Below are 16686 nucleotides of genomic sequence, written 5' to 3' on the forward strand. Positions count from 1 at the left end.
AGATGAACACAGAAACCAAACACTGCAGAGTGCAGACTACAAAACAATGCAGTCTCAGATGGGGAAAGAAAGCTAGAGCTAACCTTCCATGCCTCGTTGATGGGGATATAGGCCTTGGCAAAGGTCTTCTGGACCTAGACCTATTCCTCGGTATGGACCTGGATTTGGATCTAAACGTGGATATGATCAGGGACCTGAGTTGTTTCTTTCGGGGTGCAGGAGATCGTGTGCCCCTGTTGCAGAAATCAAGCAAAATACAGTACAATACTCTGCTTCCAAACAATCTCAAGATTATAATCAAATAGAAATTATAATTCACTCATAAAAAAACAAAGTAGCATAGAGAAGCTATTACATTGTAAGTTTCACATTCACTGTGTTCTGCAGCATACATAAGAGAAAAAAGACACAAAGCCATTACTGTCCCCAAACAGAATCTCTGTACTATTTAAATATAATAATGATCAATCATACAATCTAAATCAACACAGAAGTTCTTAAATGCCTTCGTCAAGAGACTTAAACAGGTCATCTCGAGCCACGAGGTTGATACCTTCTCTCGGACCTTCTCTCTGGGCTTCTTCCACGAGGAGAGTAAGACCGATCTCTTCTAGAGCTTCTTCCATGATCACGAGGTGACCTCCTTCCATGATCACGAGGTGATAAGTCGCGTCTTGGTGGTGACCTACGGTGTCCAGAATCATCACGATCGTAGTGCCTCCCTCGACTGCTACGGCTATCTCGGTCTTTTCCACAACAACAAAAAAAAAATGCAGAATAGTTAGAAACCTTCAAAAACTTATAATATAGGCTTTAAGTGTTCACTTACCATTGTCTCTGGAGCTTTTTAAGCCAAGATAGTGGCCTGGGGTGGGAGTTCTCGGGCGCTTTCTTCGGGACTGAAGATAACACAAAGTACATAAAGCTCATGTAAATGGGACGCATACTTCAAGTTACAAAAAGCCACTGTACACTCAAGGAAACAAGATGAATCCTTTGACTAATAGTTGTTGATACTTGATAATGTCCTTTGATTACTTGAGAGTTGAGGGCAATTTAATTGCTTTTGATTAGTTGATTTGGAATGACCAAGTTGTGTTCACTTAAATGTGATGTTGGGTAAGGTTGAGTATCATCTCTGATTGTTGCCAACACTTAGCTTGATGCAATATTTTTTTCTGTTATTAAGTTGTTATTAAGTTAAACAAACAAAGAAATCCAACTTATCGTAACCAGTAGAGCAAGAACTTTAGTTACCCTTTCGACAGTTATGTATCGGCCTTCTAGTACAGAATGGTTGAGATACTTAATGCACCGCTCAGCGTCTTTAACACTATCCATCGTGACAAAGGCAAAACCACGAGACTCGCGGGTGCGCGGCTCCAGCACTAGAACGCAGGACGCAACCTGTGGGAATGAAACCACTTAACAGCATGAGTAATGATGATTGTATGCTAAAAAGGATTAATAAGGAAGGAGAATCAGAGTTTTATCACCTTTCCTTCCTTGGAGAAATATGCTTCAAGATCCTTTTCTGTGACTCTTGTTGATAAGCCGGTCACATAGAGAGTGGTACCAGGGTTTTCAATTTCAGACCTATCAATCAAATATCATTTTAGACAAAGAAAAAAAGAAACCAAAATTTGGAGACTCAGATGGGGAAAGAAAGCTACTAGAGATAACCTTCCACGGCTTCTTGACCTCGACCTAGAAAGAGTAGCGTAAACAAAAGATGATTGATTACCAATAAACTACCAAACTGCAGTGAAATGAGAAACCCATAAACTCAACGCAAGAACTAACCTTCCACGGTTTCTTGATGGAGATACATGCCTTGGCAAAGATCTTGACCTCGGCCTGGACCTGGACCTAGATCTTGGTTGTTCTTTTCGGGGTGGAGGAGGAGATCGTGAGTCCCTAATGCAGAAATCAAATGTAAAGGGTTACACACAAATGTGCTTAGCTGTAACACTTGTCACTAAAAGACTTCTTACTTCAAATAATCATCTAGCTAAGCTACAAGGCATCATTAACACAAAAATTAGATCTTTAAAAAGTCAAAATCTCCAAAACATGTTCCGTCAGCTTCAGATCCTAACGAAAGTAATGCAATTCAACACTGTATGAAGAAAGAGAACGACTTTATAGTGAAGAGCCATGAAAAGAAACTTGAATTGAATCTCTAACCTTTCTTCGTTGGGAGAATCCGCCTGCAAAAACAAACAATGTAATCACCTCAATTTCAAGCAAAACGAAGATCAAGAACGAAGATGACGATTGATTTGAGAGTAACTACAATTACAAAGCTCACCATTGCGAGAGAAACGAGTAGAGAGAAACTCTGTCTCAGGTTGCGATCGAGACGAGAGAGAGATGATTAGGGTTTTACTGTAAATTCAACATTTTGAATCTTTCAATCACACGATTTAGTAATTGCCTGTGGCAAGACTCACGTTTATTATGGTGCATTCCGCAACAAAATTGGTAGTCAATCCGGTTTGGTCTAGCTCATTCTTTTCGCCCGGTTCGATTTAGTTTTCTCTGCATTTTCGTTTGTATACCGGAAATTGTCGTCGAATGAACCAGATATCTGCATATGAATTTTCTGGTTTAGTTCGGTTAAAGAGAACCGGAAAAGAATCACACAACAGTATCATGAATCTCGAATTAAAAGAGAATATTCTCACAAATTATTTGGTGGGAGCCTCTTTAATTAACCCAGTGGTTTCACTAATATTTGTTGTCCACTAAAATATCTGAAACTTAGATCCCAAAACATGATTTATTAACAGTGATACGTAGAAATTAATAGAACAAAAGATTGTTGTCAAAAAAAAAAACAAAAATTGAACAAAAGATTGCAAGTACAACCGATAATTGTGAATTTTCGGTAAATGATTCAAATAACTTAATACAAGTAGAACTATAATGTAAATAGTACATGAATCTTTATAATTACTAGATCCTTTCTCCGCGCTACGCGCGGATAATATATTTAAATTTGTTACATTTATCATTTTTATTTGTATGTGAATTTTTGTATATTAAATTATATATACTAATTTTTAAATTTGATTTTTTTTTATATTTTTAGTTTGAAGTAAGTATTTCTATTTTATGTAACACAATTACCTAATAAAATATGAAGAATTAAGTCCGAGATATGAAAGTTATGTAAAAAAATATAATTATGTATAGAACATAAATTATCTTAGTTTAAAAGATCGGAATCTCATCTCGAATAAATTTACGAAAATAAAAAGTACTCCAATAACCTAATTAAAATATAAAACCCTCTTTTTTTTAAAAAAAAAGCGTATTTAATAATATTTTGTTTACATGTAATAGTTGAAAACTGACAATTGAATATCGATCTAGAATATTACTTTAATATATCTAATGGTAAAATATTAATTGTAATAAACAAATTTTGAATTTTGTAGTATTACATGAATTAGAAGTTTTTAAAATTTAAAATCTATTTTATTAACATAATATATTTTTTTATTCATTTATTATTTTGATGTTACAAAATATTGCTTTAGTTTTATTTGTATATTAATTTTTTAATAATTTAGTTTCTATTTAAGTAATTTTAAAATTATCAAGAATATAATATATTTAAAATTATTTATTTAAATATATCCAAATATGATGTCTCATTTTTATGTGTGTTTGTGTTAAGCATATTTAATTTGTAATTTGTATATTTAATAACTCCTTGTTGCGTAACGTTCTATGGTTTTAATAAATGTGTTTTCATTTCATTTTTATCACTAATAACATGATTTTTTAGTGATGAGTGATAATGTATTTTTTAACGTTATGTATTATATTTTATCGTATATTTTCTAACTCTTCATGCTGTCATTTTTTTAGAATCATTTTAATTAGATAATAGGTTTAAAGATGTAAATAAAACTGTGTATGTTGTAGATTTAGACTTTTTAGTGTAACTGACCACTATCAATTATGGAAATTATATTATGATTTTATTTTACTAAATATTTCTTTCTGTGTATATTTTTTTTTAAACTGTCATTTAATATATAAATTTAATCAATTACACAATAATTTACATAATTTAGTTGGTGACACAATATCCAATAAATATAAAGTTACATTGAAATATTAAAACAATTTATATAGTGAAACAAACAATATTTTTAAACCATTATATTATAAAACAATGGGAATACTCAAATTATATTGAAACATTAGAATATTAAGAATTAGAAAAGCTGAAATCTCAACGTCGATCATTTATGTCGGCCATGCCTTAAACCATCTTCAATGTATTCTTTTATTTCTCTGTAAAATATAGAGGAATTTCATAATAGAGATGGATTTGTCTCCGATGTATTTTTCTATTTTCTCTCCTAAAAAAGAATATTCTTGATATATTCTTTTCTAAGTTTACAAATAATATTTTTTATTTGTGAAAGTTGAAAACCAGCCCAATTTATTTTAGTATTTTATAAAATTATGATATTATTTACACTAAATATTTTTTTACAAACTATTATGTATATAAAAAATATAATTATATTTACATAAATAATATATTTCACTAAAAAAATATTTTCGGTTATAATTGTTTAAGTAAAAAGTTAAAGAATCATTTTGTAAAAACAAATAGAGGATGTGACATGGTAAAAATATTGTTTCTCATTGGTCGATTGTTTTCACCTACATATACACTCTATCTGAGGTTTATATCCTTCTTTTATTACTTGTTTGATAGTCCTAATTTTTTGCTTTTTTATGTTGCATTTCATGTTTTTTGGTTTAGTTTTATTGTGAAATAATAATGAACTATTAGGTTACGGAATATATTGTTCTTTAACTGTACTGACGTTGAATTGACTAATTAATAATGAATAACTTGGTTTTTTTCTTTTTTGTTGGATGTCAAATATATTTGACTCACATTTTTATAGTGTGCGATTAATAAAAAAAAAATGATTTATTTGTTTTGTGTATTTTTTTCCTACCTGAATGTAGACTTTTTATTTTAAATATCATTCATTATCTTCTTCATCTTTTTTCCTGCAAATTTATCATATTTAGGTCAGGGACAGCTGTACATTACTTTGTTTGAAGTGGCTTAGATGAATAGATTTTGTAATAAACTTCAATATCTATGTTCAAGTGTGATGTATTTTGAATAAGCATCAGTCTAGGAGTATTTATTTTTAAAAAAATTGTTATCCAATGAAACCGAAGTATTTTTAATTTAACGTTTGTCTATATCTAAGGTTCAATATCTATGTTCATAATTTCTACTGTTCTGAAACTTAACGTAACTGGCATTCTAACTTGTAACATGCTTCAACCAGCTTTTGTTTTAGGTTGGGTGCAACAATGGCCGTGGTTGCTTGAATGTTGTTGGTTTTAGTCTCGTGTGGTTGAAAATTGGAGGCGTAAACTGGTTGATTGCATAATTATTTATTAATTGTTCTCAGTGTGTCACTCATTAGCTTGCCCTGATAACATAAATGTATCAGAAGTTCAATACCGACTTCGACTTAACCACAACTCTAAATCATTTCAGACAAAGTCGACATTTATTACACAAATTTGTTCTCTTTTACTCCTGATAGAAGAAGCAAATCACAAATGGATGTGCTTATTAAGCAGAAGTTGTTCCAGCTTTTGCAGAGATAGCTCCAGCTTCTGTCAACATAGGAACCAACATACCATCTCTGTACAGGTTGGTCCGCTACAAAAACAAAGAAAATCACAAAAATTTTGGTTTAGAGGTAACACAGAGAAAAAAATCTTTTAAAAATTTGAAAGAGAGTTTAGATCCCTCTGGTGAGCTGAATCAGTGTAATATACTCATCTGAGTGTTATGGTCCCAGAAACATATATGTGAATTAAAAATATCTTTAGAAGCAACACAGAACATTTTGAATGTGAGCAGAACCTATACAAAAGAGCAAACAGAAAACCTAAACTCGAATCTCCAGAGAAAGCAGAGAAACATTCTAGAGTTTTTTCATGAACAAAACCTATACATGAACCTGTAGGGGCAATAGAAAAATCCGAAATTTTCTTTGTCCTCAGAGAACAATCAGAATTTGCAATTTAAACAAACAAAAAAAAACAGAGAGATTTTCGATTATGTGATCAAGAACAGGACTACACTTGCTACAAAGAAAAAAACCTAACCTCAAATTTCAAATACACAAGCAAGAGAGCAAGCAGAACAAACACATACAATAAAGATCAAACAAAAACCAAGACTCGAGTTGCGTCACAGAAGGCATAAATCTATTACAATAAATGTGTTCATAATTTATTCATAAAGCAAAACACCCCCAATTATTTATTATTTTATAGCATATAAAAAGAATTAGGCTTACATAAGAACCCTTTAGTTGACACCATTGACATCTTTGAGTGGGGAGCTTCGTTGACACCATTGACACCTTTGAGTGGAGGTTCACCTGAAATGGAGTGGCGATCACAAAAGCTCTTCAATCTATCAAATGCATCCTCCAAAGTTGGAGTATCCATGTCAATAGAATGCCTCAACCATCACAGTTCTTCAGAGTAAAAGCAATCGCTAAACCAAACCAGCGCACAACATATAAGTTGTTTTGTTAAAATTATCAAACAGAAAAAATGATTGTCTTTACTGATAGACCGCTAAACCTTGGACATAGATAATGAATATTGATTAATACCAGGTAAAAGGACGGGGTTTTTCTCAGTAGCTAATTTTTCACAAAAGTCTTCATCATCTTAAATGTCCACAAAGCATGATAAGTTCAGCTCGGTCTGCGTGTAGAAAACAAAGCAAAATTTAAAGAAGACAATTATAAAAAGAAGGTTAGAATAAGTTGTAGATATACATATATAGTAATGATAGAATACCCAAAAGAAGGTGCATGCTTCAGGTTTCTAGTCAAATCAAACTCAAAGCAGTGAAAGAGACAAACATTTACAACAGAGGCAGGCATAGGTGCAAGCTTTCTCTGAGGAAATATGCGGGAAATGGTGAAGGTTTTGTGGTTTGAAGTGAAATTGAATTCGGTTACTTTGAGCTGGAAGGTGTAGGTATTCCCTACAATATCAGCAAGGGATTGAGGGAAATCAGTATCAACCTTAGCATCAACACTGACCCTTGCAAAGCGGGAAACATTATTATATACAAAATCTATTCACATCTTTTGCAAAAGTTAATAGATAGTGCTCGATTAAAGGTTATACCACAATTTGTGCAGCTTCAGAAGCTTGAATGTTTGTAAGTTTAGCAACCTCCATATCAAAAGCTAGGAAAGCCGCTGAATCAGTGTGGTCCGACAGAGACAATGCCACCCTGTAGCTGTTGTCAAGAAAAGAATAAATCTTAGTAATTTAGCCTCTGGTAATATATGCCACTGGTTTACAATATGCGGAAGAGACAGTTCAAAGCTTTTTACCTGAGGAAAGCCACAGCATTAGCAAATCCCATTTGGTAGCCAATATAATTAGGCAGCCAATATAACACCAACCATCATTTTGCTGAATTCCGGTCACTTTAGCCGTGCACAGAATCAAATCCAAATGTTTCATTGTATAAAAAATCGAATCTGGTTCCCTTTTTGAATGGCATATCAAAATCAAGAATTAGATAAAGAACATTAAATGTTTTCATTGTGTGCAAAATCGAATCCTACACAATTGGCCTCAAATTTAACTCCCACCTAAAGAAATTAAAGTTTGGTGATTGCCCCAGCAAATGCGACAAAAAGAGCTGCATCAGTGACGTCTTTTGCCGCCATCTGCACTGGGAACCTGCATATTGGAACTTGAAGAATGTGTTAACTTAATCACCAATTTCTAAACTCAATGTATGCAGACTATACATTAAACGAATTCTAGTGAAGAAAAAATTACCTGACGACACCTACATTGTCATCATTGCATCCGTCGCAGCTGAAAGATGTGAATCCACGAAACAGCTTGCGCGAGCACATAGAACAGGAGATATAGCACCACCATCAATTGGTTTTGTCAATATCAGCCACCTCAGCTTTGCAAATGAACTCCACATCCTAAGGGTAACATAAGTGAAATACATTATTTAAATACTATGATCTGAGAACAATGAAACAAAATTCATTGGAGAGTCTTGACAATTTAAAATCTTATTCAAACTGCAGCATTTATCAGATAATTGTAAGCAAAAGGAAAGAATAACAAAAAAATATTTTCAAGGGTTTGAGGGTGGTGCAGTGGCTTGTGCGCAACATGAGATTTTTTAGAAGTAGACCTTATTAAGTGGACGTACATGTGGGGTTGAATTGAGAACATAGCTATTAAGCTCCTGGAGCGTGACTGACTTAAGTTCCTTAACACCACCATACTTGGAAGTAGTTGAAGAGGAGCCAGCAGCCTCGCCTCCACAAAACCTGCATGACGTTTGACCAAATTATTTGTAACCAAAGAAAGACCAAACATATTCATTTTCATTACTTACCAAGATTCATTTTCATTACTTACCTCAAGAAGAACATTCTCGTGACAGTTTAATACCAACTGATCAAAAGTCTTCCCTATCACAGTCACTAAACTTGTGTCTTCCTGCAGACTATATCTTTCATACTCTACAACTGGCATTGACCCGCAAGTCCTGAACAGAAATTTTAAAATGCAAATTCAATACAGATTAGTTTGTATATATATTTGAAAGGAAAAGGATAAAATATTGTAATTTTTTGCTTAGTCGTGGATCTGATCTGAAAATACTTGAAGTTCAGGTTGTTATCAAACACAGTAACCTGTTTAAGAAATCAATACATTGATCCACAATTGCTTGTAGCTTTGTTATGAGTAGATAACAAAGCGTCAATCATGCGTCAAGCATCAGAAACTTACAGCTGTTTTGTTCGCATCATCTATTCTCAATAACGTCAAGAATGGCATCGCAAGGTTCTCAATTTTATATAACAATATATATAAACATTAGCTGCAAACAAAAATGTACACATGAAGAGAAAATCTAAAGAACTAAAAATATATGGGAAGGAGCTCGTTGCCGTTTGAGCATGGCTCACAAAGAACACATAATATTTTAAAGTTTTATGAGTTTATTGTTTGAGCTTTTATTAGACATATTCTAATCAGAAATTTAGATCCTTTATACCTGAAAACCCCCGATCCGGTCTTCCTCCGTCAATATCATCGTTCAGATCGTGTACCTTTTGACGGCAACATGAGCCGCATGGGGGAATCGTAATCAGATCTTCTCTTCTTTGTGTTGGAATTTCCAGATTCAACTTTTATCGGAGAAGATTTATTGAGTTGATCACAGAGTTTGTTGACGTTTCCTTCGATCCGTCCATGGAGATGAAGGCGGGTGAAGCTGAGACCACGGACCAGTGTCGCAGAACCAAAAAAAAAAATACAGCTTGTATATAGAATAGAGGAGAAGCTGAAGCGTGAGTGATCATAGAATTAGAGATGATGATTAATTGAAGGAGGAGGGAGGAGATAAGTCATAAATAGGAGTGGAAAAGTCACGATATACAAAAACGGAGAAAATGACTTGCTGGCGTCGTGTTGATGATGACGTGGATCATCAAAATTGTATGATTGGTTGATTAAATTGGCTGACTTGGATAGGCTCAATGGAGCCCTTATTCCCCTTTTAGTATTGTATCTTGTAAAATCGTATATTTAATCTTTTCATTTTTTTGTAACAAAAATATTAAACGAATGTTAAAACAAACTTTATACTCGCTCTCTTTCATTATATATGATGTTTTGGATGAAAGCACAAAAATTAAGAAAATTTACTTAAAAACATTTTTAAAATCATAAACTAAAATTAATGTAACCAATTATAAATAGAGATGTATAATCTATTATCAAATAAATTTAAATAAAACTAAAGTTAGTATAGAAATGTCAAGACATCTATACTATTAAAGCAATTGTCCTTTTTACTTTAGTCTGCCTTTTTTTTACTAACATTGCATGTTTCATTAATTAAGGGCAATCAAGTAATATTAATAACACATCTATATTGGACCATTTTTTGGATCCAGTCCACTGTCCACATCAGATCTCTCTTGGGTCATTTGGGCCGATTAAGAAATCAGATCCAATTATCACTTTTTTTTTTCTTTGGGCCATTGAGTCCAAGTTCAAATAATTTTTTCAACCATTTTTAATTAATTTTTTTCTTAATATAATTTAAGCATTCATAAAAAAAATTGATTTTTTCGTTGAAAAGTATAAATTTTTATTAAAAGTATATAATTATTTTTATTAAAAATATTAACCACATAATAAAATTAATTTATCAGAGTTATACCAACTTAATTCATTAAAAAAATAAAGTTTAATTTTTTAAACATAAATAGTCATTTTAAATGAAACACGATAAAGAAAGATAAAAAATTTAAGTCTTTTATAAAATAAAACACAAATATATAAAATATGACATTTACTAAATATTTTGACCATTGAAAAAAAAGAAAATAAACCTGCGCTTTGAAAGCACGGGTCAAAATCTAGTTATATATTATGAAACAACAAAAACTTTCTAAAACATTATCTACTTATAGTATTATGAAAAGGAAAGAGAAAGAGTATTATTTTAGTTACCCCAAAGAAAAACAGTTTGACAGTAAATCACAAATATAATAAATTAAACAACACGGTTACAATGTACAACACTTTCATATTAACATTAGACTAGAGTTTATCCCGCACATAGTGCGGGTATATTTTCATTTTATAAATATTTAATTTTAATATTATTATATAAATTTAAATATACAATTTATATTTTAGTGTTTAGTATTTTATAACTTTTTAATTTTATTGTTTAAGTTTCTTATTATTTTATTAATATAGGGGTTTGTTTTATACATTTTACCTTTTTTATTACATTTTCGAGTTTTCATAATTTGAAATCATCAAATAAAAAATATTCTTCAACATATGATTTTTGAAAATATATAGCTGTAGAAATAAATTTTTAACATATGTTAATAACTTCATTTGTATAAAACAAATCTGACATGATTAACAAATTTGAACCCGTTTTAGTGGTAGATGATAATTTATTTAAATCAAAGCATTCTATTATTTAATTACGAAATTAATTAAACAAATATTAAATAAAATTATTTAAAAATTTAGTAGGATTTTGTTAGATTTTTCTCAACAGATTTTGTTATAACTGAAAATAAAATTCAAATCTATAGTTAAAATTAATTTATTATTAATATTCCTATTAATTATTATATCATATTATGTGATTAATGAAATGGTCCTAGTAGACTTCTAAATAGTAGATAAAAATGGTACTTCTCTTTTAATAGAGAAGATTATTGTTTAAGTTTCTTATTATTTTATTAATATAGGGGTTTGTTTTATACATTTTACCTTTTTTATTACATTTTCGAGTTTTCATAATTTGAAATCATCAAATAAAAAATATTCTTCAACATATGATTTTTGAAAATATATAGCTGTAGAAATAAATTTTTAACATATGTTAATAACTTCATTTGTATAAAACAAATCTGACATGATTAACAAATTTGAACCCGTTTTAGTGGTAGATGATAATTTATTTAAATCAAAGCATTCTATTATTTAATTACGAAATTAAATAAACAAATATTAAATAAAATTATTTAAAAATTTAGTAGGATTTTGTTAGATTTTTCTCAACAGATTTTGTTATAACTGAAAATAAAATTCAAATCTATAGTTAAAATTAATTTATTATTAATATTCCTATTAATTATTATATCATATTATGTGATTAATGAAATGGTCCTAGTAGACTTCTAAATAGTAGATAAAAATGGTACTTCTCTTTTAATAGAGAAGATAATAAACATTACGTGGTTAGAGTATCAGGGATAGCCTTAGAATGATCTCCAATGATCTTACCACCAACATCTGGGAAACTGTCGTAACCTGGAAGAGAGATCACATTACCATCAATGTCTACGTGCAGAGGATACTTAATCAAGTGACCTTGCAGCTCTGAGAACTCCGAATCTATGAACTTTCTCCAGTTCCTTTCAGCGATTTCGTTAACGTTCTTGACACATTCTAGATCACCGGGCTCCACAAACTCATCTCCAGTTTTGCCTAAATGCTCTGCCCATAGTGACATCCTATACCCATACACCTATTGATAGAGATAATAACTTTGAAGTTTAAAATATATTTAAAGTGTAAGTGACAGCCACATTTTCAAATTTTAATGCAATTTTTTTCGTAATTATTCTTCCAAGAAGATTTGAGTTTCAGAAACACCAACTTATTAAGCATCTAAAATGGTATAGATGATGAGAGGAGGGAAGGCAAACCTGCCCACGTGGGTGTTTTCCCTTGTTAGCCCATGTATGATGGGGTTGATATGCACCCATGGCTATCTCGGTATCTTTCGTGCCAGCCATAGATCTTTGGTTGATATTCGCAGATCCCATAAGTACATATTCATCATCTACTACCATCCCCTTTGCATGCACATAGATCATGAAACGCTTGAACTTATAAGAATCCGTAACCTGAAAATGCACATCGTAAAGAAACTTGTTATGCTGACTACGACTAGCAAATATATGTGTGTGATATGAATATGATCTCTATCTGTATGCTAGATTTTGAGTGCATGAAGCAGTTCTTAGTCTTTATAAATACTATACCGCACTCACATTGGTTGCTGGCATATCATGATCTGGAAATTGTTCTCGTTTACCAAGGCAGTAAAAGTTAAGGTAATCTAGAGGATGCGCATTTGACTGCACCGACTTAAGTTCTCGTGCTATAACATCATACATCATCTGCATAGTTTGGCTCTAAAAACGAAGATATTTTTCTTAGCAAATATATATGTTCATATATCAATGCTAATCTTACAGTCAGCTAAAAGTCTTACCTGCCAATATAAAATTTCTTGCATAGGTCCCGACTTTGGGTCGCCTTCAGGCCACATTGGTATGACGACATAGACAGCAAATCTTTCTTTAGCTCTAATTTTACTAGTAATCTTTAGTGCCAACTCCATAGGAATAAGATTGTCAGCTCCTGTTCATTCAAGAAGAACCAATGATCAGGTGCACATACAATTGAGAACAATTTTTAGACTATACCCTAGCACTTTAGTTCCTAGTCTAAGGACTTTCTTCAAAGATCAAGATGTACCTGCATCGTTATAATCAAGCCAAGCATAAGAAGAACCAAGAAAATACTGATTCTCGATATATATGAAATGCTGAGCAGATCTGATTATCTGGATGTACGCAGTCTGGATACTTTTATCAACTACAAGACGCTTGTCATATTCTAGATGCTGCAGTAAATCAATAAAAATTTCAAAATCTTAGTAGATATTTGATTGAATAAACGTGTTTGTCAAGTAACATTTGTAATAATAGCAAATAAGATGATCTACTAACCAGGGCCTCGGCATCATTTTCAAATTTTAGAAATCCTTTCACGGATCCTGAGTCGATAGAACGGAACACCTGAACATGCCAGTTCTCAGGATTATCTTCATTAGAAACATAAACAATCGGATCGTCCTCTGGAACATGTGAAACACCATCTATCCGATATTTGAACTTTGGATTTAGTATCCATGATATACGTCCTATCCGTAACAAAGAATCATCTTGCCAGAGAGTTTTCCCATTTAAGTTAAACTCTTTCCATCGTGTCGCTTTTCTCCACCGTTGCTCAAAGTTTATGAGAACATCATATGCCGCAGGCCCATCTAGCCTACAATGCATATCGTGCCAAGGTTGTCTTGGAGCTATGGCACCACTCTGAGCAAGTAGAAAAAGAAATACCAATCAGGATTAAGGAATTAAGATGGGCAAATCTAATTATTAGCATGTTTTTAGTTTTTGATAGATAGTATTCAAAGAGAAAAATCTCTAAAATTTCATTTTATTAATCAATAAATACACTATATTACCTTACATACTAAAACCTCAACAGCTAAATACCAAATTCTAAATTCTAATTAGTAAACCCAAGCCTAAATAAAAAAAATAAAAACTGGAAAATGTATTTTAACTTTTAATTAATTAATTTTATTTGGATGATTTTTAATGATATTTTTTGAACAAAAATTTGATTTAATGATCTAAAGGTATTTCTCAGTTAAGATTTTAGCGTGTTTAAATAATCATATACTCACTGGAAATGTAGGATTGTGAAAATCATCCTTAAATACAGTGTCAAGATCGTGAAATATCCGGTGCTCAGGTGTGTCATAGCGGCCGTCACAAAGATCGATCCCTCCAATAAAAGCTGTTACTTTGCGATTACTACCAACAGCTTGAGTGTCTACAAGAACACACTTCTGATGGTGCGTGAAGAGAGTGCCAACCACCTGGTTAAGATACCAGCCATGCCAAACAGACACACGTGTAAACAAACCGTTGACTAAGTCAATGACAAACTATGGCCAACGTCCAACATTGATTATAGAGTCAAGGTGCATCTCTCATTAACCGAACTCAAAAATCAACATCAACCTATCATGAACATATAAACAATGAAGAGAAGTACTTGCCTGTTGTTTGAACAACCCAAGCTTATTGCTGGCATAACGAGGTGACAATATACATTTAACAGAAGAATGATTGAAAAACTTTCTAGTCTCTTCATCATGTGTCCCCATAACTCCTGGCTGCAATAGATGACATGCCATGCAATATCTTAGTACCCTATCAAAACATGAATATTCTCACCAGAACTCCAATTCTTTAAAATTTGGTACTCAGCAAGAAAGATAACAGCACACTTACTGAACTCCTATGTTGGAAACATGGGATAGAAATGAATGGGGACTGAAAACATCAAAACTAAAAATTTATAGATATAGATATTCTGATATTGTTTATATATTAATAAAAATATTCATAATTGAAAAGCATAAAATTTATACCAAATACTTAATTAACATAAAACTACTTGAATATAGTATTTTTAATAATAATAAATGATAAATTAATTATTAAAAATTTATTATCAAAACTTAGTTCTATCTAGTAAAAAAAATTAAAACTTTGACATTGATTTTGCTTGCAAGACACTACTCACCGTGCTTATCCCAACTTATCACGAGAACTCTTATCGTCCCATACAAGTAGCAAAACTCGAACACCTTCTTCCGATTTGTATTTCAGCAGCTCTCCAAGCGTCAAATCACCACCTCTAGGCAGAACCCTTGTAGGTTCCCTAACCAGCTGAACCTTGTGGAAGACAGACCAGCCAACAATGTAAATCATATGGTGAGCCTCACAAATAGCATGACATATATCTTCCCAGCATTTCCCGTGTTGATAAACTTCCCCGTTCTCCAACCGAATCTCCGGTAACATTCCGTCCATCACGTGAGCGTCTTGGTAAAGCTTCACCTGACTTCCTTTCCTCAAAGGGAAGTAAGTCCCCATAACACCAAGCGTCGTCTTGGGTTGGATTTTATCGAACGGAGTAAATTTCAAATCAATATGGAGAGCGGTTTCCTTCTTTGGCGGCTTTCCTGAGCGGCCAAGGACAGGAAACCATCCCGAAATGCGTTCGCCAGAAGCGATTTGCTGAACCGGGATACGGACAGTGCCAATTGTTTGTGCACCGGAGACATCGTAGTCCTTGACTTTCAACTTGAGATAAGACAGGGGATGCGCCACGGAAACTTTAAAATGCCGGTTCCAAACAGGATCCGAAGCGTTTTTCAAAACGTGCGTCCGAGCAAGAGTAGCTTGCGGGACGGACACGGTGACGTAGGGATCGCTGGTATTCCTTGGGAGGCCACGGATGTTCTCGTCGTCGTCGTCGGAACTCGCTTCGCCGTCATAGTCGTCTGTAGTAGGTTTAATACAGGAGTTGCAAGGCTTGAAGCAACGGCGCATACGTTCGGAGAAGGTATCCCTGTTAGGTAGCCTCCTCGCTTGAACAATTTTCAAATCGAGGTCGCCGTGTAAAAGGATCACATCCTCTGAGACGTTCTCGGCCATGGTTAGGAACGAAACCCTAACGAACAGGGCTTTGTCGTTGTTGTGGAGGAGCGAAATCTATTTGAAAGTTTTATTATTATTATTATTTTTGAAAAATTAGATGGATATTTATAAGGTTTTTGGTGAATGAGAGAGGGAAGGAAGAAGGAAGACACTTAATTAACACTTTGCTTAATTAATTAGTTCACAATAATTTTCTTACATTCGTTTATAGATAAAAACTAAAATAATGGTGAGCTTGAGAATGATGATCGGGTCTACTTTGTGTGGATAATTTAGTTTATTAAATTATTAGAATTAGTAATAATAAAAAGTAGAAAATAGAATAATACATCTATGGTAAAAAAAAAAGAATTTAATGTGTTTCATGCGAAAACATGGAAATTTATAAATACAAAAAGCAAAGTTTTTCACCCTGGCAGTGTAGTAGTCAATCCACTCTGTAGCATTAAGTGTGTTCCTCCCAAAGCCGACCGGATCAATCGATAGGATTTATCAAAAAAAAAAAAAGTTTTTCAAAATTTCATAGTATTATGTATTAACCAGGAAATCTAGAACATGAAGAAAATTATATTTAAAGAATCCGATAAGTTCCAATAATTATCCTTTAATGGCAAATTAAACAAGAAACGAATCGAATAAAACTCCTTATTCCGGAACTCTTTCGCTAAAATCCACATCGGAAAATCCAGTT

The 16686-nt window shown here is 32.7% G+C and overlaps 2 protein-coding genes and 1 long non-coding RNA gene across 5 annotated transcripts; all 3 read right to left on the bottom strand.

Moving 5' to 3' along the window:
* Positions 1-293: 293 nt before the first annotated feature.
* On the bottom strand, positions 294-2527 carry LOC125575291 (serine/arginine-rich splicing factor SR45a-like). Of its 2 annotated transcripts, XM_048751252.1 has the most exons (8): positions 2312-2527; positions 2188-2210; positions 1804-1917; positions 1684-1707; positions 1497-1596; positions 1258-1407; positions 830-899; positions 294-746 (listed from the first exon to the last, which is right to left on the bottom strand). In XM_048751252.1, exons 1-8 carry the CDS (start codon positions 2312-2314, stop codon positions 529-531), a joined length of 702 nt encoding a protein of 233 aa, XP_048607209.1. In that variant the 5' UTR covers positions 2315-2527; the 3' UTR covers positions 294-528. The 2 variants fall into 2 exon arrangements, with proteins under 2 accessions (XP_048607209.1, XP_048607210.1); XM_048751253.1 differs by lacking the exon at positions 1684-1707.
* A 2463-nt stretch (positions 2528-4990) lies between these two features.
* Positions 4991-10220, bottom strand: LOC106370097. 2 transcript variants are annotated; one of them, XR_007320842.1, is made up of 10 exons: positions 8494-10220; positions 8282-8402; positions 7888-8045; positions 7695-7785; positions 7431-7588; positions 7219-7333; positions 6883-7072; positions 6693-6786; positions 6369-6571; positions 4991-5722 (listed from the first exon to the last, which is right to left on the bottom strand). It is a non-coding gene; the product is annotated as an uncharacterized LOC106370097 (long non-coding RNA). The 2 variants fall into 2 exon arrangements; XR_001274188.3 differs by having other exon boundaries at positions 8264-8402.
* Positions 10221-11716: 1496 nt separating this feature from the next.
* On the bottom strand, positions 11717-16055 carry LOC111198530 (phospholipase D delta-like). Its single transcript, XM_048751255.1, has 9 exons — positions 15091-16055; positions 14546-14690; positions 14168-14362; positions 13422-13790; positions 13168-13315; positions 12902-13050; positions 12678-12821; positions 12330-12530; positions 11717-12148 (listed from the first exon to the last, which is right to left on the bottom strand). Exons 1-9 carry the CDS (start codon positions 15990-15992, stop codon positions 11852-11854), a joined length of 2550 nt encoding a protein of 849 aa, XP_048607212.1. The 5' UTR covers positions 15993-16055; the 3' UTR covers positions 11717-11851.
* Positions 16056-16686: the final 631 nt, after the last annotated feature.

Source organism: Brassica napus, chromosome C3 (assembly GCF_020379485.1).
Source record: "Brassica napus cultivar Da-Ae chromosome C3, Da-Ae, whole genome shotgun sequence".
NCBI classification, from domain to species: Eukaryota; Viridiplantae; Streptophyta; class Magnoliopsida; order Brassicales; family Brassicaceae; genus Brassica; species Brassica napus.